This window comes from Drosophila tropicalis, unplaced genomic scaffold, assembly GCF_018151085.1.
Source record: "Drosophila tropicalis isolate 14030-0801.00 unplaced genomic scaffold, ASM1815108v1 contig_845, whole genome shotgun sequence".
Classification (NCBI taxonomy): Eukaryota; Metazoa; Arthropoda; class Insecta; order Diptera; family Drosophilidae; genus Drosophila; species Drosophila tropicalis.
This window is the reverse complement of record NW_027173338.1, coordinates 9,387,661-9,411,758: the sequence shown is the minus strand read 5'-3', so window position 1 is coordinate 9,411,758 and position 24,098 is coordinate 9,387,661. Positions and strand designations below refer to the sequence as shown.

At 37.2% G+C, this 24,098-nt stretch overlaps 8 protein-coding genes and 1 long non-coding RNA gene across 14 annotated transcripts; 5 read left to right on the top strand and 4 right to left on the bottom strand.

The window, feature by feature from the left end:
* The first annotated feature begins 86 nt into the window (after nucleotides 1–86).
* Nucleotides 87–1,390, top strand: RfC38 (replication factor C subunit RfC38). Of its 2 annotated transcripts, none has more exons than XM_068295835.1 (2): nucleotides 87–241; nucleotides 307–1,390. In XM_068295835.1, the coding sequence occupies exons 1-2, from the start codon at nucleotides 182–184 to the stop codon at nucleotides 1,315–1,317; spliced, it is 1,071 nt and encodes a 356-aa protein (XP_068151936.1). In that variant the 5' UTR covers nucleotides 87–181; the 3' UTR covers nucleotides 1,318–1,390. The 2 variants fall into 2 exon arrangements, with proteins under 2 accessions (XP_068151936.1, XP_068151937.1); XM_068295836.1 differs by having other exon boundaries at nucleotides 90–241; nucleotides 313–1,390.
* Nup160 (nuclear pore complex protein Nup160) lies at nucleotides 1,311–6,432 on the bottom strand. Its single transcript, XM_068295834.1, has 13 exons — nucleotides 6,273–6,432; nucleotides 6,098–6,200; nucleotides 5,542–6,042; nucleotides 5,304–5,482; nucleotides 4,832–5,247; nucleotides 4,100–4,772; nucleotides 3,929–4,034; nucleotides 3,707–3,868; nucleotides 3,406–3,648; nucleotides 2,615–3,342; nucleotides 2,053–2,550; nucleotides 1,589–1,986; nucleotides 1,311–1,530 (listed from the first exon to the last, which is right to left on the bottom strand). The coding sequence occupies exons 1-13, from the start codon at nucleotides 6,352–6,354 to the stop codon at nucleotides 1,399–1,401; spliced, it is 4,221 nt and encodes a 1,406-aa protein (XP_068151935.1). The 5' UTR covers nucleotides 6,355–6,432; the 3' UTR covers nucleotides 1,311–1,398.
* A 241-nt stretch (nucleotides 6,433–6,673) lies between these two features.
* Nucleotides 6,674–7,425, top strand: Csl4 (exosome component 1 Csl4). Its single transcript, XM_068295157.1, has 2 exons — nucleotides 6,674–6,908; nucleotides 6,963–7,425. The coding sequence occupies exons 1-2, from the start codon at nucleotides 6,723–6,725 to the stop codon at nucleotides 7,416–7,418; spliced, it is 642 nt and encodes a 213-aa protein (XP_068151258.1). The 5' UTR covers nucleotides 6,674–6,722; the 3' UTR covers nucleotides 7,419–7,425.
* Nucleotides 7,426–8,471: 1,046 nt separating this feature from the next.
* Dnaaf4 (Dynein axonemal assembly factor 4) lies at nucleotides 8,472–9,519 on the top strand. The gene is made up of 2 exons (XM_068295498.1): nucleotides 8,472–8,731; nucleotides 8,794–9,519. Exons 1-2 carry the CDS (start codon nucleotides 8,565–8,567, stop codon nucleotides 9,365–9,367), a joined length of 741 nt encoding a protein of 246 aa, XP_068151599.1. The 5' UTR covers nucleotides 8,472–8,564; the 3' UTR covers nucleotides 9,368–9,519.
* A 1,200-nt stretch (nucleotides 9,520–10,719) lies between these two features.
* Nucleotides 10,720–11,120, bottom strand: LOC137581059 (uncharacterized). The gene is made up of 2 exons (XR_011033060.1): nucleotides 10,991–11,120; nucleotides 10,720–10,931 (listed from the first exon to the last, which is right to left on the bottom strand). It is a non-coding gene; the product is annotated as an uncharacterized lncRNA (long non-coding RNA).
* Nucleotides 11,121–12,350: 1,230 nt separating this feature from the next.
* LOC137580461 (nematocyst expressed protein 4) lies at nucleotides 12,351–12,999 on the top strand. Its single transcript, XM_068294509.1, has one exon. It carries the CDS (start codon nucleotides 12,379–12,381, stop codon nucleotides 12,913–12,915), a length of 537 nt encoding a protein of 178 aa, XP_068150610.1. The 5' UTR covers nucleotides 12,351–12,378; the 3' UTR covers nucleotides 12,916–12,999.
* On the bottom strand, nucleotides 12,976–14,937 carry abo (de-etiolated protein 1 abo). The gene is made up of 2 exons (XM_068294508.1): nucleotides 13,845–14,937; nucleotides 12,976–13,784 (listed from the first exon to the last, which is right to left on the bottom strand). The coding sequence occupies exons 1-2, from the start codon at nucleotides 14,787–14,789 to the stop codon at nucleotides 13,068–13,070; spliced, it is 1,662 nt and encodes a 553-aa protein (XP_068150609.1). The 5' UTR covers nucleotides 14,790–14,937; the 3' UTR covers nucleotides 12,976–13,067.
* Nucleotides 14,938–15,815: 878 nt separating this feature from the next.
* On the bottom strand, nucleotides 15,816–22,955 carry SCAR (wiskott-Aldrich syndrome protein family member 3 SCAR). 4 transcript variants are annotated; one of them, XM_068295554.1, is made up of 7 exons: nucleotides 22,746–22,955; nucleotides 20,118–20,960; nucleotides 19,791–19,895; nucleotides 19,102–19,182; nucleotides 16,957–17,678; nucleotides 16,626–16,878; nucleotides 15,816–16,561 (listed from the first exon to the last, which is right to left on the bottom strand). In XM_068295554.1, the coding sequence occupies exons 2-7, from the start codon at nucleotides 20,851–20,853 to the stop codon at nucleotides 16,383–16,385; spliced, it is 2,076 nt and encodes a 691-aa protein (XP_068151655.1). In that variant the 5' UTR covers nucleotides 20,854–20,960; nucleotides 22,746–22,955; the 3' UTR covers nucleotides 15,816–16,382. The 4 variants fall into 4 exon arrangements, with proteins under 4 accessions (XP_068151655.1, XP_068151652.1, XP_068151653.1 ...); XM_068295551.1 differs by lacking the exon at nucleotides 19,102–19,182 and having other exon boundaries at nucleotides 22,746–22,954; XM_068295552.1 differs by lacking the exon at nucleotides 19,791–19,895 and having other exon boundaries at nucleotides 22,746–22,954.
* A 189-nt stretch (nucleotides 22,956–23,144) lies between these two features.
* On the top strand, nucleotides 23,145–23,866 carry ATPsynG (ATP synthase, subunit G). Of its 2 annotated transcripts, XM_068295557.1 has the most exons (3): nucleotides 23,145–23,245; nucleotides 23,300–23,347; nucleotides 23,461–23,866. In XM_068295557.1, the coding sequence occupies exons 2-3, from the start codon at nucleotides 23,311–23,313 to the stop codon at nucleotides 23,718–23,720; spliced, it is 297 nt and encodes a 98-aa protein (XP_068151658.1). In that variant the 5' UTR covers nucleotides 23,145–23,245; nucleotides 23,300–23,310; the 3' UTR covers nucleotides 23,721–23,866. The 2 variants fall into 2 exon arrangements, with proteins under 2 accessions (XP_068151658.1, XP_068151656.1); XM_068295555.1 differs by having other exon boundaries at nucleotides 23,190–23,347.
* The last annotated feature ends 232 nt before the right edge of the window (nucleotides 23,867–24,098 follow it).

The window sequence follows — 24,098 nt, the reverse complement described above, 5'->3', positions numbered from 1 at the left end:
TGGCGCTTGCACCGATAACCGATACTTTATTGACACTGTGCTCTGTTAATCGATATCTTACCAAAAACGATTTATGGTTATCGCCCTAAACAACAACAAAAAAAGGCGCGCATTCCGGCAATTGCAATTGCAACAAAGCTTTGTGTTCATTTTGTTTAAATTTATGCATATTTAATTTGCAATGGCACTCTGGGTAGATAAATACCGACCCCGTGAGCTATCAAAGCTGGATTATCATCAGGTGAGCATATAGTGCGACAGGGAGGTCAATTGTATACATATTAATCTCTCTCATCCCATGATTAGGAGCAGGCGGAAAATCTTCGCAATCTATGCAAGCAAAGTGATTTTCCCCATTTAATGTTTTATGGTCCATCTGGAGCAGGCAAAAAGACTCGCATCATGTGCCTTTTGCGCGAAATGTATGGATCCGGTGTGGAGAGGCTACGGAATGAAACTATGACATTCACTACTCCTTCTAATCGCAAAATCGAGGTGATGACCGTCAGTAGTAACTATCACTTGGAAGTTAATCCCTCGGATGCCGGCATGTATGATCGGACCGTGGTTATTGATTTGATTAAGCAAGTAGCTCAGACGCATCAAATCGAGATCAACGGTCAACGGGAGTTCCGTGTCATTGTTGTCTCTGAAGCGGATGAACTCACCAAGGATGCTCAACATGCCCTCCGTCGTACCATGGAAAAATATGTGGCCACTTGCCGTATTATATTATCAGTTAATTCAACATCGAGAATCATACCGGCTATAAGATCACGTTGCCTGGGAATCCGAGTCGCTGCTCCCTCCGAAACGGATATAATAAACATCTTGCAGAACACATGCAAACGCGAGGGACTCGCGCTGCCCGTCGAATTGGCCAAACGTGTCGTCGATAAATCCGAACGCAATCTCCGGCGTGCTTTGCTAATGCTAGAGGCATCCAAAGTAGCCAAATCGCCATTTACAGCAAATCAGGAAATAGCCGAATTAGACTGGCAGGTATACCTACGAGAGACTGCCAATCAGATAATGAGCGAACAGACGCCAGCCAAGCTGGAGAAGATTCGCGAACGACTTTATGAATTACTCAGCCAGGGTGTGCCACCCAATTTGATATTTCGCGGACTTGTGGAGCAGCTCGTCAACAACTGTGATATTATGCTAAAGGCCAAGACTTTGGATTATGCCAGCCAATATGAACATCGTATGCAGAATGGAGCCAAGCATATATTTCATCTAGAGGCTTTTGTGGCACAATTTATGAACATTTATAAGAAATATTTGACCGAATCGGTCATGTCAGTTGATTTCTAAATTTATAGCATTTATTAATTGTAAACGGGAAATTAATTATTTAATAAAGTAATTCATTTTTTTTGTCGCTAAACCCTAAATTCAACGATTTAATAGTTGCTGTTGCTGCCGATTCTCACGATTCTGCAATATAGCTAATTTCATTTTGTCCTCTGTGGTGCGTTTGACTGTTTTGATGTAGCGTGATACCTCCTCTTCCAATTGGACGCGAGCCTGGAATATATTTACACAAATCAGTTAATAGTTCTAATCAAGTTTATCATTTTCTCACCATTTGATATTCAATGTGCTCTTTGCTATTTTCCCGCAGACAATGCAATAACAAATCAATTGTATTAATTGGAAATGCCAATTGAGGATTTTTCACATTTACAGAATGTTCGAAATCAAAATATTCACTGCCCGCTCCGAGCATAGCGCTAATCATCTCGCAGGCCAAATCAGCGGCCTCAATTAAACGATTATGTTTGACGAAAAGTTGCAGCAGCTCACGAGAATTGGCCAATTTGTAGGAATCGAATAGCCATTGAGGCACAAAAGCATTCAACGTAAGCAAACGATTGACAACGCTCTTCCGTATAAGAGTAGATGCATCCAGTTCGTTGTCGACCACCAGTTTCTGGAGCAATGCCCAAGCCATATCGGCCGCGTTATTGCGATGAGCTAGATCTAAGTTTATTAAAGAAAAAAAGAGTGTTATTTTTGAGATTTTCTTTAAAATTGTTCTTAATTTACCTGCCAAATCGTTCTTTTGCAACCAAGACCAGGCATCTGTGGTCTTGTCTTCCGTTGCCATAATACAGGCGGCAGTGAGACATTCAAATATTGGCAATACACTAAAATCATAACCTCGGGATAGCTTCAGGGCTGCTGTATATAACCCGGATGTAGCTAACAAATGTGACAACTCTTCAGCTCCAGCCTGATCGTAAGAGACTGCATCGTCACGATGAGAGGTAAACTCTCTCAATGCCTCTGCGAGCAAAAGTTCCCGCTGTATGTCTTCCAACTCAAGGACAACAACTTCTTGGCCATTCACCTCATCCTCTTGATCTTGGTCCATGGGAACTCTTTCGTCCCCAATGGTAGGCTTAGCTATCCATCTATATCTTTGATCAACCAAATGTAGGCAATTTATGCAAACCAGCAAAGCCGAGCAACGTCTTTGTAGTGCATTGGGTGAATCGTTATCCACCTGCAGACGCATTGCCTGCTCATACATCACTGTGGCAGCTGCAGGGAAAACAAAAACACAAATATTAATTACCCAAACTAGCGTACTGTTCGTTCAACCTACCCTTTCTCATGTTACCCTTGTTCACGTGAAAAGCGTACAAGAAATTATAGACTTCATTCTGTTCTATACTGATTGAACGGGCTCGCGACTCCACAATGTTTTCAAACTCATCTTGAAGGCCTACATAAGGGAATTCTATAAGCATATCGAGTCCCTTATTTTGAAATAGCTCAATAACCAATTGTCTTAAGCAATCCTTGCGCCTGGAGGTGTCCGCATTGTGCACCAAGGCATGATAGGCCTCCTCATAGTGTCCAAGTTGTAAATGATTATTAAATATAATCGATTGAAACATTGGCAACTGCGGATCATTTGGCAATAGCATGTTCATGGCCATATTCGCCAATTGTATGATATAGTCGAGTGCTGAATGCTGTACAAAAAGTTGAATGACTTTCAAATAATAATGTACCGTGACCTGCATTCTATCCTCAGTGGTTTGATCCATTTCATCCAAGCCTTGAAGTCTGCTATAGAGTGGAGTGTGCCTAAGCACATGTTCGAAAAGGAATGGCTCTTGGAGTACACCGTTTGCTGCTTCCTCAAAAAGAAATACCGCCTTGTGGGGTTCGCCACTATCCAAAAGTGAAACGGCTAGCATAAAGCGTCGCGAAAGTGATTTCGTTTTACACCATCTGGATAATATACGCACATAGTCTTGAATAATAATATGATGGCAGGTTCCAAATAGCCATTCGGGAAACACATAATTCGGAGCATCGGGCCATCTACAAGAATATGTAAATTATTTTTCCTTTATATCTTAATAACAATAAGTCTTAATTACTTACAGCATTTGATTAATGAAACCGACAAGCTGCAGCAAATTTTCACGCAACGACAATGAATCCGCTGCCTCAGAATTTGGAGACGTTTTCAAAAGCATCGACAACGCAGAGAACAGACCCTTTGACTGCAAGAACAGGCATAGCAAAGTTGTCTGACCAATTCCCAACCCGCGTGCATTACTTGAAAATGGTCGAGTGTAACCATCAAAGAGCTGTGCCATAGTTAAACGTTGAACCGATGCCTCGCTGAAAGGAAAAACAACACTTTAACCGAGATTTCTTTAATGCAAGCAAGTTAATTTACAAGCCGGCTGGAGCATTCAAGGATATGGGAGTTTCTGCAATCCAAACTAGAGCGAAATAGGAGTTAAGAAAATTAAGATTTCTAACCATGCTCTGCTTGTCCGGTGCAGTTTCACCAAAGGAAATACACTGCAATATGAACAGATTGCGGCAGACGGAAAAACTGAAAAAATTAATTATTTAAGGATTATTTAATTATTATATTTATATAATCATAACTAACCGTATCATGGCAATTTGTTTAACCGTTTCGGTAAGGACTGATAGTCCATATTCACTACCAAATAATGCTCCAGTGGGCAGCAAATAACGCATCGATTGCGAATAGTCTGTAAATATAGTTAATTATTGTGTGAATAAGTGAACCTGACAAAGAGGATTTGGGAGCACTTACTTGGTAGCTGGGATTCGGATTCTTCATTGACCATAGAAAGTACATCAAGAAGCATATTTATGGCTTGCTCGATATCAGGAACATCTTGCATGTATTGTTTCATTTGTTTTATTAGTATATTATCCATGGTATTAATATAAGTATCATTGTCTTCGTTTGAACTTTCCATCAGCATTCTTTTCACCACATCGTAAGCTGATTCCTGTTGATATAGTTTCTTATCCAATTCCATTTTAATATCTTCCGAAAGTAATTTTTCCAATTGGGTAACAACTTTCATTAGTTCAATAAAGCCTTTGGCCGCTGTAGAATCATTGTGACAATATGGAGCCAAAACTGAGGCATCAGTATGTTCGCCAATTAGCATGAGATGTTCCAACATTTCGCATGGTCGCAACAGAGCAAACGATTGCCGTCTAACAATGCAAACAGCATCCATGGATGGCAAAACAGCCAATCCAGTTGGTTCAGAGAATTTTATATGATACTGCTCGCAGCAGGAATAAAAACGATCCCAGAGTCTGGTAGCAATTTCCGTGTACTCCTCGTCACTTACAACAATTTCTTTTAATTCATTTTGGATTTCATCCTCAACAGCCTGGCAAACCTGTTCTTTAAGTACAGCCATTGACAATTGCTTGACATCGAATTGCATGTTGACACGTCGGAACATCTAAAAAAGACCATAAAATTAGAAGTTAAGCAAAACAAGCTTCTTTTGCCATAACTTACATAAAGAGCTTTGGCAATGACATTGCGATCAAATCGTCCAGGATGGAATATATAGGAACAGTACGCTTCACGAGGATCAACACCTTGTTCAGTTGTCAAACAATAACGGTCTGGAGGAGGTTCAAGGGCAGCTGACACCCACCTAATACTCTCATCGGAGCATAGGAAATATGCAGACACATTAAAATCTCCCTCAGCGTTGCTCCACAATACCCAGATATGCGATGAAGTTGCATCAAAGTCAGCCATATCCATCTTGGGCGCTGGCACTGTGTGCTGGAGTAGTAAAGTAGCTCTTCCATTTGCATCACCAGGATTAGGAACGATGCTAACTCCAATAAATTCTGCTCCAATATCAAGCGATATGAATATGCAAAAATTTTTTTCATCTATTTTACGTATAACATTGTTTTGGGCTGAAAGGTAAAAGATTAACATTTCCATTTTTTTAGTTTCTTCTTTGGGTACTTACGTCCTTGCGAAGCCATGACAGCTTGAGCCCCTGTACAGTTAATGCTAGATATCGGTTGCATTGTATCCACAGACCACAAACGCAATTCATTGCTACGATAGAGAACTAAGAGATAAATTTCATTATCAATTTGACTGAATGCCATTGATACTGCAGCTTCTTGAGCCTCCGTTCGGCCGCTACAAAAATAAAAGGGTCATCATTAGTTAAAGCAATAAGCTACAACAGATTCACTTACATTAGGGCACCCTTAAGATTGGACAAAAAACGTGGCATTATATGCGCTTCTTTCACCTCCTGACTTGTGGTGTTGCCTGTGGCACAGTTCATACAATGAAGCATTAGCTTTGTGGGATAGGCAACTGCAAAATATGCAAAGCATTCATCCTCTATATGGGACATAAAGGAAACAGCTATATGTGGCAGATTATTGGGTGAAGTGCCAAATCCATCGACACAGTATGTCATAGGATTTATAGCTTTATCGTTGACATCAGAAAAGATTGACTGCGGTTGCAGTCCATCCCCAATGCCGGGCTCATCTCCGTCAGATCTAATTGGGAATACAAAACGATGGACGCTACTGACAGTCACCACCAGAAGGTTTATTTGATGTGCTTCCTCCATCAAGGATACATTTAACACGGCAGAGTCTGTGAAACGCAATCGTAGATGATTCCTAAGTAACGACACATCCAAACTAACATCCGACAGCTCCAAGACATCTTGATATGTGCGCCTGCAAACCAATCCAATTATTTTTGCACTCTCCACATTCGAATAAGCCAACTTACCAGTAAATAAAACGATTTCTGGTCTGAACATTTCCCACACTTTTGAAACAGTAGCCTCCAGATTTCTCAAATGTCTTGATGTCCTGCAATGTAATCTGTGTGCCTGCTCACATGGAGAATGGGAAACGAAATCAGTAATGTATCTGGGCACGAATCTCCGTGTGAAAGAACTCACCAGTATTGATGTTTACTTCAATCCATTCAACTGAACCCAAGTTCTTGGGTATAACCTCACGAAAACTGATGCTTGCATTCATTTTGAAATTTTACATTTATTTATGTTAAAAAGACATCAAATAAACACACCAGGTTATTGGCGGCAACCGGCATCAGAGACTGAAGATTCCTTAGCACTAGTCGTGGAACTAGTACTTAAATAAATTATATATCACTGGTTCATGGGACAGCAATGTTTAAGAAACCTTTTGTTTTTCCTCTCAGTCTTTATTTAAAATGCATATATTTTTAATTCAGTCTTATTGCAAGGCAAATCAAGGAGGAACTAATGTAACCTGGTTTTATTCTTCAGAACCAGTTCCCTCAAAGTCCTAAGGGCCAGGCATTAGGGAAAATGTGCGGTTATTTTATTTTAGGTGGTTCAACAAAGTAACAACAAGACAACGTTATGGCCGATTTGGATCCTAGCCTTGCTTCACAAGAGACAGATTCCGATGAACTATTCTGTTTACCCGGTGAACGCCTGTGCCGTGTGGAGGACAACATTATCTTAGGTTTGGGTACATACGAACAGAATGGCTATATATACGCCTGCAAGTCAGGAATAGTCAACATTGATGCTTCCGATGAGAACGTAAGTAATACCCCATCGTACGTCTTGCAAGTATTAACCACTGAGTTCTTCTAGACCCAAATTGTTAGCGTACACAAGCCAGGATTTCATTTGACCATACCGGTTACGGGAGATGTCGTTACAGCACGTGTTCTAGTCACAACTCCGAAATTTGCCAAATGTGCTATATTCTGCGTTAGGAATCAACTATTGGAGAACAGCTATCGCGGACTTTTGAGAAAGGAGGATGTACGGGAAACCGAAAAGGATCGTGTCGATATATACAAATCATTTAAGCCTGGCGATGTGATTTTGGCTCGTGTCTTAAATCAAATGGAGCAATCTTTTCTATTAAGTACCGCAGAAACTGAGCTCGGCGTTGTGATAGCCTATGCCAGTGATGTACGCAAGAACCGAGTGCCGATGATACCCGTTGGTTGGGCCGAAATGCAGTGTCCCCAAACAACGATCAAAGAACCTAGAAAAGTGGCAAAAGTCCTACCAGAAAGTACAATTAAAATTGAAAAATGATATTAAACTTGAGTTATGTATTTCTCTCTTGTTGTTTAAGGGGTTAGTGATAAGACGTAAATCATTTAAATTATTATTTGTGTTTGGACATAATATAAGATACATAGAATGAATATTCTTCTGAAAAAATTTATCTAAAACGAATCTCAAAGCAAACAATGCCTTTTTAAATCTAAAAAGCATCTATAACTATAACTAGTAAGGAAGAATGCTCTCTGTTACTTTCCGATTTGGATTTTACGGTTTAAAACTTTTTTCCCTTTAAATACATTAATTTTCATAATTACTAGGCTTTTTTTTTGGATTTGCTGAAACATGCTTTTCTGATACATTATCTTATCCCACCTTTTGTGGGTTTGATGCAGTTTATTAAAAGATTATTGTACAAAATGTAATCATAAATATTATAAACTAATTAGCTAACTAGCTCCTAGATAATGTACAAATTCTACATCACAACAAAAGTTTTATTGTGCAACTTATTTTCATAATCATTTGATATTTAAACCACGTGTATTATAATTCATGCAAATTGCCAATTTTATTGATACAATTTCGACCTGTTTGGTATTGGCAAAGTTTGATTTCCATGCCATTCTGACTAAACATAATTAACATAGACACAGTACACAAATGTCCAACGATCATTCTCCTGCCCTTCTATCCTATCAAGCCAAAATACTCCTTGTTGTTATTGAATGACAAGGAGCATAAATTTGAACTAAAGTCAATGGCATGCTATGCAAATGAAAATCAAATTCGCGTGTTATTGTAATGTCTAATTCAATCAGGTCCTCCGACAGGGAGAACAGGACTAGGCCACGACAACTTGACGTACCAGAAAATGCCCAAAACGAAATATTGTTAGAAATGTTACAGGTGTGCGACAACCGAACCCGGAATAAGGGATGTGGCCAGTCAGCCAATCATTGTTTGATCGATAAGGGATGCAACTTGTTTTGGCTTCGGTTCAGCTTTGAATGCCGGTTAGGTTAATATTCAAATTAAAATAAATAAAACCAATCTGTAGTCTGAAATGAACAGTCAGATAGTAGCCGTCGTTTCTGTTGTCGTCGACTTCTAATAATATATACAGAAATCTAAATAATTGTAGTAAATTTTGCTTGAAACATACATAGTTTGATCATGGTTCAAGTGTCGCAAACAGAGGATGACATTAAAATCTCAATTGAGCTAAACCGTCTTGTGACCAGAAAGCCAGATGTTGTCCTTTTGCCACAATATTTAAAGTTTAACAATCCGCCAATATTTTTTGAAAGGCATCTGGCAGGTGAAATCGACGAGATGGCCAGGTAAAATGATAAATATATCTTCTGTCTGATCAGTAACCTGATTAAAATTATATTTATGGCAGTTTCTGTCGCATCTTCAAGCGCGAGGCTCGCATAGTTCTAGTCAAGAAAGAGAAGGGAATGTGGCCGGAAATATTTCAAACACTTAGCAAGGAATTGTTATTACAAAAACGTTTGGAAATCGCCGATTTAATTGTCGAGCGCAACAAGCAGCGGGATGAACAGGCTCTGGAACGTTATGCGATCAAACGCCGCAATGAGATCCAAAAGGAAGTGAATCGTGAGGCGGCCATGAAAGAGCGTGTAAAGCAATTTCAGGAGAATGCCTGTCAGGAGGCTCTCATGGTCGGTACACGTAAGGAGACTCATACCAAATCGAAGCCAGAATCTCGTGGCAGCCCTCAACCCAGTGCTCCTGCCCCTGCCCGGCTGGCCACACCAAATGTCCGTCCCGTAATGCCAATGGCCTCTGTCCGTGGCAGTGGTCGCATCTCCGTTTGCTTCTCCAACCAACATAAGCGGGAGACCCCAAAACGTGAGTCCCAAGAGGCAATGCACTTACCCTTCACCGTAGAAGGAGGTAAAGTGATTCCAATGACAGCCCCCAAATCGGCCATGGACTCTGTTGATGAATAATTAATTCTCAATAATCATTATTCATCGTTTGCGTGTTTATTTCCATAAATTTAGTAATAATATATCATTAATTGAGTGTTCGATTCGTAGCGATTCATAGCAAAGCTGAGAATTTAACCAAGAAAAGATTAAAAAATAAAATAAAAAAGAAAGGGCAGTTATTTTTAAGTACTACAAACTTTTTTTAAGTGCACTGAAATTTTAAATAAATCGACTTAAAAATCTTTAGAAACTTCTTTTTAAAAATTTTGATATAAAATAAATATAGATTTCAACAAATACCGCATTAAAAATGGGTTGAGAGTGTACCCTATAAAAAAAATTAATAAAAAATTAGTCTTGGGATGAAGCTTTCTTTTCAAATTAAAACATTAATTGCAAAAATTAAAGCATTAATAACAAAATAATTGTATTAATATTTTGTTTTCATAAACAAATTTAGTACTTATCGGTAAAACTTCGTTTTATTCAAATCAATCAGAAAAACCAAAAAAAAAAAAAAAAAACATCTTTAACGCTAAACAAATATATTTTTTAACATTTAACAAAATTATTGTTTAATCCAAAAAATATATTTATTTTGTTTAACTTTTTTGTTTATTTTGTTTAACTTTAGGAAACTATTTTTCTTATAGATGATACACAAATTATAAATAAATATAAAATAATTAAATATTTTTAGGGATATTTAATTTACTTTTTAAACCGCATGAATAACTTTTTAAAGGGTAGGGGATTTTTCAAGAAACTCACTTTTTGGCTGTCCAAAATACATTTTTTTTTTAATTTTTAACTGGTTGAATCGAATTAACTTTTTACCACTAATTTTATATACAAATAAATTGAGTTATATAAAACATATATAAATATTTTCAGTAAGTCTACAAGAGCTCCTTGCTCTCATCAAATGTGACCCAATTTTTTGATTGATTTCCAAATTCACCATTCTGGATGTCATTTTTATTATCCTCGAGGCTCAATTTCAATCGATCGAGGGTTTCACTACGATTATGGTCAATAACTTTCTGACGCCAATGCTGATAGGCATAGCCAAAACTACGAGCTACTGCCAATGTGATTTGTTTAGCCACCTTTCGCTTTGGACACTGAAAGACATAACACAAAAGCTTCTCCTGATCCAGGCTTGGACACTTCTCTGAGCCCACCAAGGCAAAGAACTCATGCTGAGCCGTACAATAGGATACATCATAGATGGAGAGATGTAAGATGATTTCCTGGGTAACTGTATCGATGATTTCCACTTCAGTTGGCAAGACATTGACATTAACGTTTCTCTGGCCTTGGCCCTTGGTACGATTTGATTTGAGGGTCTTAATGGCATTCGCAACTAGTTTTTCAGAACGTGTTGCCTCTATGTGGGTATAGCCCATGTATTTCAATTGATGCGTTGCAAACAAAGAAGTGTCAATCTCTTCCAAGTCTGTGATCGTAGAGCATAGGTCAAGATTTAATGATTTATTTGCCTTGTGATTGGTTTTGCCATCATTTGTTGAATTCAGACTCCAGCTATCGCCATCAATAATTTGATCAGTAGATTTTAATTCTATAAACAATAAATTTTAATTACATTGGCCACAAATTCCAAACAAATTTACAACTTACGCTTATGCTTGTAATCCGTTTTCCATTTTCTAAAAAAAGCCATCTCGAACAGCCGAGACTCAAACGTTCTTTTGTGCAATTTATATAGAAATGATGCGCTATTTTCAGTTAAATTCAACATCAACAGCTCAATATCAACCAAATGAAATCGTGAGTATAAAGTTCACAATTGACACGAATCTTTCCATACCCTTAAAAAAAATATATATCACCAAAACTTTCTTCGGCTATGCGAATGCTTATATACCCTTAAATCTTTCATTTTAATCAAAAGTTTGCCTTTTGTACACTCCTTTAGGATTAACGATTTTAATATGTTATAGTGGTCCGATCAATCTGATTTCGATCCGATGTGCTGTGTGCTTTAAAAAGGAAGCACAAATTATAAGTTTTATAACAATAGCTGAAAAATTGAACAATTGAATTGAAACAGACAGACAAACACATCTTGTTAGATTCTTTGGAAGTTTAAGAAATAAAGCTCAATGCTAAGAGAGTATAAAATTGTTTGGAAAACCCTTTTGAATTTTTAAAAAGTCGTTTATTCTTAAACCAATTCAAATAATATTTAAGGGATTTATCAGTCTGATATTTCACAGCAAAAACTTTTTAAAAAACTAAAATTTGATGGATATTCTTCAATCGAAATTTGGTTTTTAAATTTAAAATGCATTATCTCGAGATATCTTGACGAAAGGGTCACCATTATATAAGGCTCCATATCCAGAAGATTCAATATATTTGGAAAATGAAAACAATTACGTGTTCCAACATACCCAAATTGTTGTTTAACTTAAAGAGGGAATCCGTAAACACTTTGTACGACGTAGAATGTGATAAGCTATGACTCCGACGAGCGTTTGCGTAAATATTTTTTGATTGATGTTCTCGAGAATACCCACATGCATACCATACATATATTTAAGTCAGCATCCGGCTTTTAAATTTGGATAAGAAGAGAACAAAAAATGTGTATCATCTAAAAATATATAGATACATATTATATGCTTAAGCGGCGCCCCAGTACCCTACACTCATGGCAGACAGGAAGATTAATTCCTCTCTTTGAATATTTTTGAATTTCGCATTTTCTACTGATAACCTATAACTTATGTTGTCTAGGCTATTGACCCTGATAAGAATAATGTACATTTCTTTTTTTTGGGGGTTTTTCTGTGCTCTATACAAACATCGTAATAAATTTCGAATGCCCGTGTTATTATGTTATTATTATTTAAATTCATCTTATAGTCAAATTGCTGGTACTGCATTTGTATTTGTTTTTGTGTCGCTTGCCTGCTTATCAGAATTGCCCGTGTTCGTTTTCTATTCCCTGTTTAATTTAATCTTAATTCAAACATTTTAGTTCTGTTTTGGCAATTCACATCATGGCCAGCAAAATGAAGAGCTACGGATTTGTGCTGTGTATCCTTTTTCTAGTGGTGTTCCAATATCAGAGTGTGTCAGCGGATAGCGATAGTGACAGTGATAGCAGCGACAGTGGAGAGAACAAGTATCGATTTGGTGGCAAAAAGGGCAAAAACAAATATAACAATTCGATATATCCCTATCCACCGAGTAATCCATATGCATTTAATCCGTATGGTGGCAATTTTAATCCGTATCCGTACAGTCCTTATGCCAATAATCCGTATCCCAACAACTATGGTTCTTATCCCCAGTACGCGCCATATCCGTATCCTTACCCTTATCCTCAACCTCAAGCGTTTGCAGATCCACATGGAAGTGCCTCAGCTGCTTATCCACCATATCAAATGGGACCGCCAATGCCTCCTTATGTACCACCATCTTCAGGCCAAGGTCAACAGCAACCAAATCAACAACAGCCTGGATCTTCTAGCGTGATTAACCACTCGCTCAAAGTAAACAAAGAATACAATGAGGATGGTCATCACACGACCTAAATAAAGTTAATGCTATACAAAATGTTCATTGTTTGTTCACAAATTAAGTTAATATAGCCATTTGTGGCATTTGAATATACAATAGTTTAATTGCTTTAAAAAAAAAAAAAACACACACAAAATTCTTAGAAAATATCACATTCGTATTGCTATCATTTAGGCACCGATTTACAATCACATTGTGTTACAATCGTACTATGATTATAGAAATGCATTCTATATGAATAAGTGTGCATCATTTTTTGTATGCTGATTATGAACGGCTCAAAGGGATGGCATATGAAAGCACATAACTCACGTTGTGCTAGATGCGCATTTTGCATACGAGCCTTGACATTCAGACGAAATTTCACCCGATTCGTGGATCGTTCACGAAAAACAATTGGCTCTGAGGAGCAGGCTTTGGGTCGTTCACTCGGCGATATTAGACGATCGTCATAGTTGAAAATGTCATATCTTAAATAAGGTGATGTCGTGTAGGCTTGTGTGCTGACAGGTATACTTGGATTAAAACGTAACGCCGCTTGACGCATAAAATTTTGTGATGCCTTTTGAACATTGACCACGTTCTGCTTGAGCAAATAGTGTGTGGGTGAAGAGGGGGCATCGCCAGTTTGCAAGGAACGTACATTGCTCATCTGATCATAGAAATGTAATACGATTTGTAGCAATTCCACAGAATCATCATGATAGACGGCAACAACTTCTTCGCTTTCAATGGTATAAAAAACGTGAAGGCGGCGTGGAGTTGGTGGATCGACCAGGGCTAGAATTGGTGTAATATCACTATCCTTGGGCATCTCCTCGTAGCGTAGCAATAGAAGATCGTTGTTGATCAATTGCATTTTTTCCAGAACCATGTGCTCTATCTGAAAAATATGGTTATTATTTATCCACCTTTTTGTTTAATTTAATCATTTTTCACTCACGAATTCAAAATTCTTGTTAAAAGTTTGATAATTTTGGCTAGCTTGTGCACCATTCGCATCAATTTGGCGATAGAGAAAACTTAATACCCGCTGCTTTATATGTGTAATCGGCAATAGAGTTGTCACATCGAGTACTCCTATATCCATGGGCTGATCATTCAAATCGCGTGGTCTGGGTCCAATGGTTTCCTGTTTAATCAAACGTCCATCGACCAGCTCATACATATATATGCACTGATATAGTCTTGACATAATTGCCACGGCAGAGCCAACAACAGAAACACCATAGTTATGTGGAATCTGAATGGAATCTTGGGGCAGTGAGAGCGTATCGGTAATTAATCCCTGCACTAAATCCACAACATAGAATATATATGAAAAGGCGTCCAATTTGTCAAAAAGATCCGGATAGCGTATATAATCCCTGGTCGCAATGGCACCATTTGTCATGCATATGGCTGCCAGCAGTACATACCGCCCATCTTCAAGAAATATGCTGAACTCTCGATGCAAATAATAACGTACCGAATCCCCTTGGCACAAACGCAATTTTAAACAATCCGTTGTATCGAATATTTCATCAAAGATTGTGTTTGTCAGTCGACTACTACTGCTGTTATCGTTACCAGTAAAATACTCGGATGTGCCCACTTTCGCTGCTTGCATAAGGTGTCCTAATCTGGCAGAACTGATGCCTTTGTATTTGTAAACATGCAGACTTCGCTGATCGTGGGAAAAGGCAAGCAGTTTGCTACCGTCAGGGGTGAATTTGCGTATAAAGACATTTGGAACGGCGCAATCAACTGTCAGGTTCGGTGTAATGCAGTGATAAAAGTCTATATCCCTAAATTTTGCTCCAGGGCCGATTGGATGATAACCTGATTCACGGTTTTGTAGAATATGCAGCAGATTTTTTGATCGCAAGCGCTCTTCATACGCGTTCATCGTTTGTCCTATTTAATCTGTCAAATGGGTAATTTCCGATTCAATTCTTTGTCATCTAAGGTGATGTCCTTGCCTTAAAAGGATTATTGGTAAACACAACGTCAAAAACCAAAACAAACAAATTTGGGCCGCATTCAACAAATGTTTCGCAGCTGTTCCAACACGATGTTTTCCAACACTAAATAATACTGGGAAAAAAGACAACCCTTAGGACCGATTCTGTGAACTAATAAAAATATTTAAAATTTTTGGAGGAATCAACTAATCAATGTGTATATCATCTAAGTCATCTAACGGTAAACAAAAGTTCCGCCCAATTTTAATTTGGAATATTTTTATTAAAAATTAAACAAAATATACAACAAATATTATATAAATAATTCTTAAATGCTGTAATGAGCTTGTGTAAAACAAAAAATAATGCAAACTATTATTTGTAACTAACGGTAAGTTTATAGTTTTATTTTCTTTTTTTATGAAGCAAATACATTCTTGATACATATAGTTTGAGCACTTTTGCACTCATATATAGACTTTAAAGATACATGTTTTCATAGCTTTTTGGGAGTATTTTAAAAGTGAATTTGATTTTTATTATTTACAATATACTAAACCATAGTTTTACTTGTGTACGAAATTGTTTTTTTTTCAGATTTAATGTCCATTTGCATTAATCCAAGTTTTGATTAATTATCATTTTTGTAGGAAGGCTGCTGATGCTTGTCTTTCGTGTTTTTTTTCTTTTTAATATCGATTGCGTTATGATCTTAATGGCGCTCATCAAATAATGGTCATGTTTTGTTTCTCTAGTTCTACATCGTACATTATTGCACAAGAAATGGTATTAACTAGTTAGTACAATAGTTTGGGAGTAGGGAGTAGGATCAATCAGGTATGTAGTATTATTGATCCAATGAAAAACCGGTATTTTCAAAAAACATTTAACCGTTTGGAAGTTGTGTGTTTTGCTAAATGCAAGAGTATAAAAAAATTCTGTTCACAAAATTGATCATTTGTGAATGTATATTTAGGTATATAAACTTTTCTTTTATTTAATATTCAAACACCAACTAATAATTACCGTTAATTTCGCCTAAGCTACTAAATCATTTAATACGTTGGTTGATTGATTGGTTGGGGAAAATGCATGTGGATCGTCGTCATCGTCTCGTAGTTTAATTATATATTCGCTTCCCGAGGCTTAGCCATGATACAAATACATCAAATGCTATACATGATTACTATGATTAATATTAGCCATTATTAATATTATAATTATTATTATTTATGTTTGATATATACAATTTCTTTTACTCTTTTGATTTTTAGTAAGGTATAATTATGAATTTATATGTAGGTATATTGTGTATATGCATATATGTGTATATATTCTCATATAAATTGTGGTAGAAAAAAGCTTTGGCGCTTTTTATGTAATCCAATTTCATACCTTCATCTTCATCTAAACGTGATTGACTGACTGCGCGACAAAAATGAGCCATCACCGCCCCACGGCTGGATCAAATCTCTTTGGAATTACTTTTTCTTCTTAATTTTTGCATTCTTATCTGGCTTTAATGAAGCCATCAGCGATCAAGCAGAGGTTTCATTGGGTTCCATCCAACCCTCGCTATCATCTTCGCTATCCGAATCCTCTGATTCGGATAACTCAATTGCTACCCGTCTTGCCAATATAGATGCCACATCCAAAAGTGCCGTATTCCGTTCAATTTCCTTTTGCTCTGATTTCTCCACTTTTCGCAAAGTAATGCCTAAGGTAAAAAAGGGTTAAGAAAGAATTGACCAGGTATCCCACATTGTGAAGTTATCACTTACCATCTCGAATGGCTTTCATTAAATCGTTACGAGGATCAGGGAATGGAGGAAGCAATTTCTTAGGACCCATCATATGTGATCCGCCATTTGCCTGAACTGGTTGCATTTCACCATTGACCAGGGCCTTGGGCAATATTTGATGTGGATGTGGTGCATTGTTATATGGAACGCCACTGTTCATTCCTTCATCCAATGGAGGTGGAGGCGGCGGTGGAGGTGGCGCCGCATTTGGTGGTGATGGTTTTGGAGAGTGCTGCAAAAGAAAAAAATTAACACACACACAAATTACTTGCTTTAATCACAATAGTTATTTATTTTTTATATAGCTTACCTGATCGGGCACTGGCGGCGGTGGAGGCAAATCGCTAAGTGAATTCAATTGCTGATTATTGCCAATCGCAATGCTGTTAAAGGTGTTTGTCAATTGCGCCATAACCAAATCATTGGCGTTGTGGGCACTATTGCTTGGAGCCATCTGCGGAGACCCAGCTCGCGATGTGCTATTAGTCCGTCCCAGCAATTTGGCAGCAATATGTCCACTGGCCGCACCATTCATAGCCGACATGGGTGACATTGCATCCGGTACTGGTGGTGGCGGCGGCAACGCATCCCGACTAGTTGACATACTGCGACCCCGTGTCGGTGTGTTGGCATGAGATGCAGTTGGTGTACCGCCGCCACTGCCATTCGATGGGGGTGCAGGTGGTGGCTGCGATGGCCGTGGCTTATTCCTTGATGGTGTGCCGGGGCCGTATATCGGATCTGGCGATATTGCACCCTGCCCACTCTGTCCATACAGCCCTTGGGTCTGATGATACAGCCCAGCATCATAGATCTGTTGTTGTTGTTGTTGCTGCTGCTGTTGCTGCTGCATATGCATGTGTGCTGCAGATGATGCAAATCCATTTGTGCCATAAGCAGATGCATACTGATTGCCACCCGTTTGTGGTGTCAACTGATCATAGCCAGTACCATCGATCTGCTCCGATTGATAGCTACGTCGTACTTCAATGGAATTTGGTCGCTGCGGACGAGTGTCATATATTCCTATGCCTATATATATATGTATATACAAAAATTAGAAAAAAAAATGTCAGATTAGCCATTAAAATGCAACTCAACTTAATCATTAGAAGGCATCATTTACACATTACACAATTATTGTAGTAATTTTTAGACTTTTTTGTATAAAGAAGTTGTACACTCAATTCAAATCAAGGCAAGTAGTAAGTAGTACACATTTATGTACAATTCACACATTTAAGTAACAAAAATCAGGCAACAAAAAAGACATGATTTTATTGCAAGCAAATTGTTGTCTTTCCGTGCGGCTGCTGTTTTCGTTGTAGCTGCAACTTTCCAATCAGTAAATTTCTTTTTTGTTTTAGTAGGTTTTTTATGCATATACATACATATAAACGTTATTTTTCACGAGCTTTCCGCACAGAAATTTGTACAATGAAAAAAAATAAAATGTCATGTCCTACTAAGGGCTGGTGATAGAATCAGTAGGGGAAATGTGGTGATCGTTGTGGCTAAGTTCTGACTGGGGTGGAGAAGTACATTACAAAAGTATGCTTTTAAATGTGATTGGAAAAATTTCGATTCGAAAGTGGGCCTAAATATTTCAATTTTTCTTAGTTGTACAATAATTGCGTAATATTATTGCTACAAATAAAAACATTAGAGGGGTGTTGGGTGAATTAGGGGTGGTGGTAGGTAGCTACTTCTATTAATGATACATTTACACTATAATACCACCGAGAATAGGATAATTTTTATATTTCAGTAAAAATTGCTGCCAATTGCAATTTTCGGTGATACTACTCTCAGGACAGTTCCCTTTTTGTACATATAACATTATAATACTTAAATTTCGCATCATGGGCAATTAAATGAAGTAGAGAAAAGGCCCCTTAAATATGCAACAGTCTGTCAATAAAGTCACTTTATTAAACTTTTAAATAAGACTTTTTTACTGTTGTTTATTTCAATTACTTTTTCTTTTTTTATAAACCTCAGCGAACAATTAAGAATTTTGCTACTTTTTTTTTGTTAAAAAGGTATTTCTTGACATTCCATTGCATTCTTTAGGGGGGAATATTAACTCCATTTTATATGCCCAGAGATTTGCCACTGCCGATTGAAAATTTTTAAATAACAAAAAAACTACAAAATGATTGCACAATTTGTGTGTGTGTGTGTAGAAGATGTTTAAGAATCGAAAAAAAAATTATTTATTTGAAAAAAGAACACACGAAATATCTTTGAAATTTTGCTCAAAATGCTTAAATGTACAACAAATATGTTCTTTTTCGTTGGTGACAAAAAGGGGTAAGAAGGATATCAGTTAATTGTGTGATAGCAAAGAGAAAGAGAGAGAGAGAGAGGATAGAGTTGGAAATAGTTTTGAAGTTATGAACATATTTATTGACTCAACAAACAAAGAAAAAACAAGGATTTTTGTTGCTCTGACCTGTAATTGCAACGGCTGTTTGCTTTGTAAGATTACTATTGTTTTCCAAATGCGAGAGCATATTATATGGCTTTACAGAATCTGCAAACGAAATGATTATGTGTAAAAATGTACAGAGTCTCCGCCTCCACAACTCTCTCGATAGGGCATGAATGAGGAGTTTGTGGTACAGAACGCAAAAGATAATTACAACAACTAGCTTCCTAAAGAAAACCCACTAAAAGACGACAACTGCTTCTGATAGAGGAAGGTATTCAGAATGAAAATGTGAGGGAACGACCAGAAAGAATCTTTTGCAAGCACATGACAATATTGATTCCCAAATATGCGGACTTGATATTGAAAATTTACAAAAGGAAGAAATGATTGTATTATTGGGAATCTCAATGCGTATCTCGGATTTACATATGTATGGTTTATGTGGAAAATGGCATGACGCGTGAAGAAATTAACAAACATTTTGAAAACTACTATTAAGATAAGATAGGATAGATAAATATATATATGTAGTAGCATGTGTGGGCAAACATTATGAGAGAATTCGGCTCGCATTTGTTTATGGGTTAATTTTGGTTTGATTTTTCTTTTTTTTTTTTTTGGTTTAGATGAAAGCTAAGAAACGCTTTTGTTAATTAACTTGCGCCCGTAATTGAGGGTTCTCGGATCGGTGATGTAGCATCATCTCGTACCTACGTCTTGGACATCATTATTGGGGCTGTCGAAAGGCTCTCGCCCTTGTGTGCCGTGCCTTGCCTCGCTGTCGACACCAATCGTTTGGATTTGGACTAGCTGGGCTAAATTCACGCACCATACATTAAAGAAATATATATATATATTCAATAAAGTTTAGTTAGTGCATTATATACTGAATGGTGTCCATTCGATGATTAAGTGGGTTTATCTATAGAACTTTTCAATTTCACCTACTGCTCTGTTTGTCTAATCATATATTTTATATATCATATATTTTTGTCTTAATTTTGCACTCATTTCATTAGGTAAATATGGATACTTACCGCCATAGCCTGCCTCTTCGTTGATCATTGAATTTGGTGTACGATAGATCACATTATTGGGCATCAGCGTTTCACCTTGACCAATGGCTATTTGTCGTTGCTTCTCACGGGTATTGTGGGGTGTACGTACACGTTTCTTGTGGCCACGTCCAGCGGCTCCACCACTTCCACCATCCTGGCGTGGACGATGCAATTTCTTGCCCTTGTCATGCATTACTCGTTCAGTATCTTTGAGCATTTCCTGTCGCCAAAGTTCAAAGAAATAGTTGGGATCCGTATAGAATTTAAGGCCATCCTTGCCATCATCTCTATACACATTTAATTTATCCAATGGCGGTGGCTTATCACACAGGGCATACGTTTCCAACATCGGTGCCGGCATTGTTGCACGTGAAAATATTTGTTGATCAAAAATTTTCGCCGATTTAAATGCTTTTTTTCGTGTTATATCGGTCAGTGGTACTTCCTCCACCGTGCTATCCAGTTGAGTAACTTTTATGGCCAAACGATCAATGCGAGCCTGCAATGAGTTGGCCCGATCGCCTATATTGCCCACATCTCTGGCCAATTCACCGAATACATCTTCCGCATGCTTCGATAGCGATGACAGCTGACGTATAATGTTTGTCAATGTGGTATTTGTCACAGTTTCCAGTTCCACCGATTGCAGTTCATCCTGCTGATACACAGACCTGGCAACATGAACCGGCTCAATGGATCGCTTGGGCAGTGGCATGATTTCAAGTGTCGTCGTCTAATTCCAGGACGAGGATTTTAAATTTAATGCGATTACTAACTTTAGCAAGCTGAATCGTTCATATACACAGATAGCGTCCACATTGACTGGAAAGAGTAAAATAAGCGTTTAATTAATTACTAATTAGATTTTCTGAGGGATTATGGATTAAAATATCTTTTTTATTTTTTTCTCTACTACTAAAATAAAACGAACTTATAATTGAGGCTTGTACTTATTCAATGAGAAAATATATGTTATTATTGCAGCGAATGTGTAAGCGGAGAGTGTAAACATTTGTAAATTGAAATTTCCTGTCTTTGAACTACTACGCGACTCACATTTATAGGTGCAGCATACTTTAATGCCATACGATGTGGGAAATGTATACATATAGGTATCTTTATTCTAGTATATACATATATTCCTGATACGAATCAACAGCCGATTCGATCTAGACAAGTTCAGATGTTTCATTCAAATTAATAGCACGCTTTTTACCTAATATGTGACTACTTTCCTTAAAAGGAAATTAAGTTGCACATATTCTTACATATTACATTTAAAAAAAGGTTTCTATTACATCCATTGATGAAAAACAAAAGTCTGCCTAAGTATTCTCAATCAGTTTCGACTATAAACAGTAAACTTTAAAAAAAATATAATAAAGTGTTCCTATTAATATGAATCACACTGTTTATTGTGATTGCAGTTTATAATAGTTATAATAAATATTTATTTTTCTCACAAGCCCTGACTTCAAATGTAGTTCCAGATTCTAGATCCTAAGATCTTAGATCTTAGTTATTAAGCCAACATCCATTAAAATCTTTGAGCATAATGTTAAGAACTAAATATAACTCAATTCGTAGTTTATATTTTGTCCTTCTTAACAAAGATTAAGAAAAATTTGTTTGAGACGTCTTTCCCATTATTGTTGAGTTAAAGTTCCCTAAGGACCAAGCCACTTGGCATGGGAACTTTCGTATTAGGTGGGATAACTGCTTATTTGGATCAAAAGTAAATTACTTATGCGAAGGGGGGCTACATAAACTTATGTTGATAAGTTAAAAAACTAGCTGAAGCTCTCCACGACAACATAGTCAATTATATTATATGAATTATGTGTATGTATATTGCAGATTTACACGCAATTTTACACACATCAAACGAAGCAAAGCCGAATCTCACGGTTAGCTGAACTTTTCTGTATATAGAGCGTACTGCAAAAAAATAGAGAATTAAACCTTTTTCTTTGTTTTATTTTGCATTTCTTATACTTATTTAGATACAGTTGTTAGCTTTCTTCGAGAATAGAAGAAATACTGTTACTGTCTGGACCACACCCCACGCCGTAGATATGGATATCCACCAAAATGTGTGATAAGCACACATATTATGATGACAACTCACCCCCGAATGGCAGCGGCAGCGCAGCCTTGACTGAGAATTTGCCGAGATACTTTATTTTGAGTCAGCTCTCAACGTCTTGCCAGTGTATACGAAAAGTGACCTTTTTGCGTACCTTTCACCTACTAACTAACAAACTAACTTATGTCAATGAAATAATCAATGTTTCACAACAAGTCGGCTCTGTGTATGTGCACATATGCATATGTATGTTTAGATATGTACATACATAGATAAGTATTTGTGTGTGTACATGCAGACGCAATACGTAGTCAAAAATTTGCATACAATAGATTTCCACGTAAAAACAAATTCGCAAACACTTTCTTTTTACAGTGCGGTGTTTCCTGTGTTTAAAGTTAACATTAGAGTTTTTTTTGTACTTTTTGATTTGATCACTATCTCCCACACACATACAAATAAGCACGCCCTCTTAGCCCCTCGTTCAACAACTCGTCATCACATCGCAAACTAACACTCACCGCCCGTTTCTTCGACACGGTTTTCTCTTTGCATTTGCTTTCACTGCCCAACAACAAAGAACGCGTGTTTCGAGTTAGTTAGCCATAGACATTGCGATAACCATAATCTAATTGGCTAAATAATTATTTGCACAGTTGCAACAAAAAATATTTGCGTTTTTTTGTGGAAAACCTCAATTTAGTTTCCACACCTTTATTGTAAAAAAAACCAATCGATGTCAATATCGAATGGGTTAAGTTATCGAGTATTTTAACTATCGATACTGAAGTTGTCGACAACATTTGTAAATAACGTTATTTAAATCTGTCAACTTTTTACGAAGCTTTTTATACATTTAATACCTGTTGATTATAAAAAGTGCAATTTTGAAAGCAAATAACGGCATTGTAATGTATATGTGTATGTAAAATAAATCACGGGAATTCACATTAATCGTATTTCGATAGATGTTACTCAACCTGTGACAGATAGCAACTCTGTTTCATCGCGCTACGACACCGTAAGGATTTTTCTTTGGTAAATTTATTTGCGTTATAAAATAAATTTGTTCTAGATTTTAAAACAATGGCGAGTTTGGCAAAGAGTTCGGGACTGGTAAACAGTAAGTTGTGCGATTTAAGCACGTAAAAAACAGTGTATTCATTTTATATCTTATATGTGCATGGGCACAGCTTTAAAATTATGTAATGCTCAATTTTTTTCTTGGTTCTATAGGGCTGCTCGCTCAGGCAAGACCACAGCTTGAAGTCTTCTTGAAATATGCCAAAGTGGAATTGACACCACCAACGCCAGCTGATATTCCAGCTATTCGTCAGGGTCTGGGTAACATTATCAAGAGTGCTAAGAGCGGAGGCTATAAGAACTTGTCCGTCAAGGAGGCCTGGTTGAACACTCTTGTCACCGCTGAGGTTATATGCTGGTTCTATATTGGCGAGTGTATCGGCAAGCGTAATATTGTTGGATACAACGTTTAAATACTGCTAAATTCTTGTAAAGAAATAGAACTTGCTACATAATTAATGTCTGCGATAGTTTCGAAACTAAATAAAGTAAATTAATACAGTAAGTGTATGGGATATTCTTTTGGAAACAAAACTTCCCTACATATATTATTATGAAATTATTGTACAAATGTTTTCGAACCGACTTACACATATGATTTAATACTTTTTGAAGAGGTCAAAATCTAAACACAAAATATCTAAGATCGTTTTACAACTCAGTCTATGTGAATGCCTGCGTCCGAGTTCCTGATAATTTGCCATGGTAAACTACTGCTTACAGTCAAAATCAAATGCCGCTTTGTGCTCGCGGCTTTGCCAAAACGGCAGGTACACCAAGTTCTATCATCA

What these genes read in the sequence shown, in the direction of transcription:
- Csl4 (XM_068295157.1), top strand. Translation starts at nt 6,723, where the DNA reads ATGGCCGATTTGGATCCTAGCCTTGCTTCACAAGAGACAGATTCCGAT. An exon ending in TTGATGCTTCCGATGAGAAC is followed by an intron (nt 6,909 to 6,962) that starts GTAAGTAATACC and finishes GAGTTCTTCTAG; the next exon opens with ACCCAAATTGTTAGCGTACA.
- abo (XM_068294508.1), bottom strand. Translation starts at nt 14,789, where the DNA reads ATGAACGCGTATGAAGAGCGCTTGCGATCAAAAAATCTGCTGCATATT. An exon ending in TTAACAAGAATTTTGAATTC is followed by an intron (nt 13,785 to 13,844) that starts GTGAGTGAAAAA and finishes CATATTTTTCAG; the next exon opens with ATAGAGCACATGGTTCTGGA.
- LOC137580461 (XM_068294509.1), top strand. Translation starts at nt 12,379, where the DNA reads ATGGCCAGCAAAATGAAGAGCTACGGATTTGTGCTGTGTATCCTTTTT.
- Nup160 (XM_068295834.1), bottom strand. Translation starts at nt 6,354, where the DNA reads ATGAATGCAAGCATCAGTTTTCGTGAGGTTATACCCAAGAACTTGGGT. An exon ending in AGAAATCGTTTTATTTACTG is followed by an intron (nt 6,043 to 6,097) that starts GTAAGTTGGCTT and finishes ATTGGTTTGCAG; the next exon opens with GCGCACATATCAAGATGTCT. An exon ending in TTGAATGCTCCAGCCGGCTT is followed by an intron (nt 3,649 to 3,706) that starts GTAAATTAACTT and finishes TTTTCCTTTCAG; the next exon opens with CGAGGCATCGGTTCAACGTT.
- SCAR (XM_068295554.1), bottom strand. Translation starts at nt 20,853, where the DNA reads ATGCCACTGCCCAAGCGATCCATTGAGCCGGTTCATGTTGCCAGGTCT. An exon ending in TAATGATGTCCAAGACGTAG is followed by an intron (nt 19,183 to 19,790) that starts GTACGAGATGAT and finishes TTTCGTTTGCAG; the next exon opens with ATTCTGTAAAGCCATATAAT. An exon ending in CGCCGCCAGTGCCCGATCAG is followed by an intron (nt 16,879 to 16,956) that starts GTAAGCTATATA and finishes TTTCTTTTGCAG; the next exon opens with CACTCTCCAAAACCATCACC.
- Dnaaf4 (XM_068295498.1), top strand. Translation starts at nt 8,565, where the DNA reads ATGGTTCAAGTGTCGCAAACAGAGGATGACATTAAAATCTCAATTGAG. An exon ending in GAAATCGACGAGATGGCCAG is followed by an intron (nt 8,732 to 8,793) that starts GTAAAATGATAA and finishes TATTTATGGCAG; the next exon opens with TTTCTGTCGCATCTTCAAGC.
- RfC38 (XM_068295835.1), top strand. Translation starts at nt 182, where the DNA reads ATGGCACTCTGGGTAGATAAATACCGACCCCGTGAGCTATCAAAGCTG. An exon ending in CAAAGCTGGATTATCATCAG is followed by an intron (nt 242 to 306) that starts GTGAGCATATAG and finishes TCCCATGATTAG; the next exon opens with GAGCAGGCGGAAAATCTTCG.
- ATPsynG (XM_068295557.1), top strand. Translation starts at nt 23,311, where the DNA reads ATGGCGAGTTTGGCAAAGAGTTCGGGACTGGTAAACA. An exon ending in GAGTTCGGGACTGGTAAACA is followed by an intron (nt 23,348 to 23,460) that starts GTAAGTTGTGCG and finishes TTGGTTCTATAG; the next exon opens with GGCTGCTCGCTCAGGCAAGA.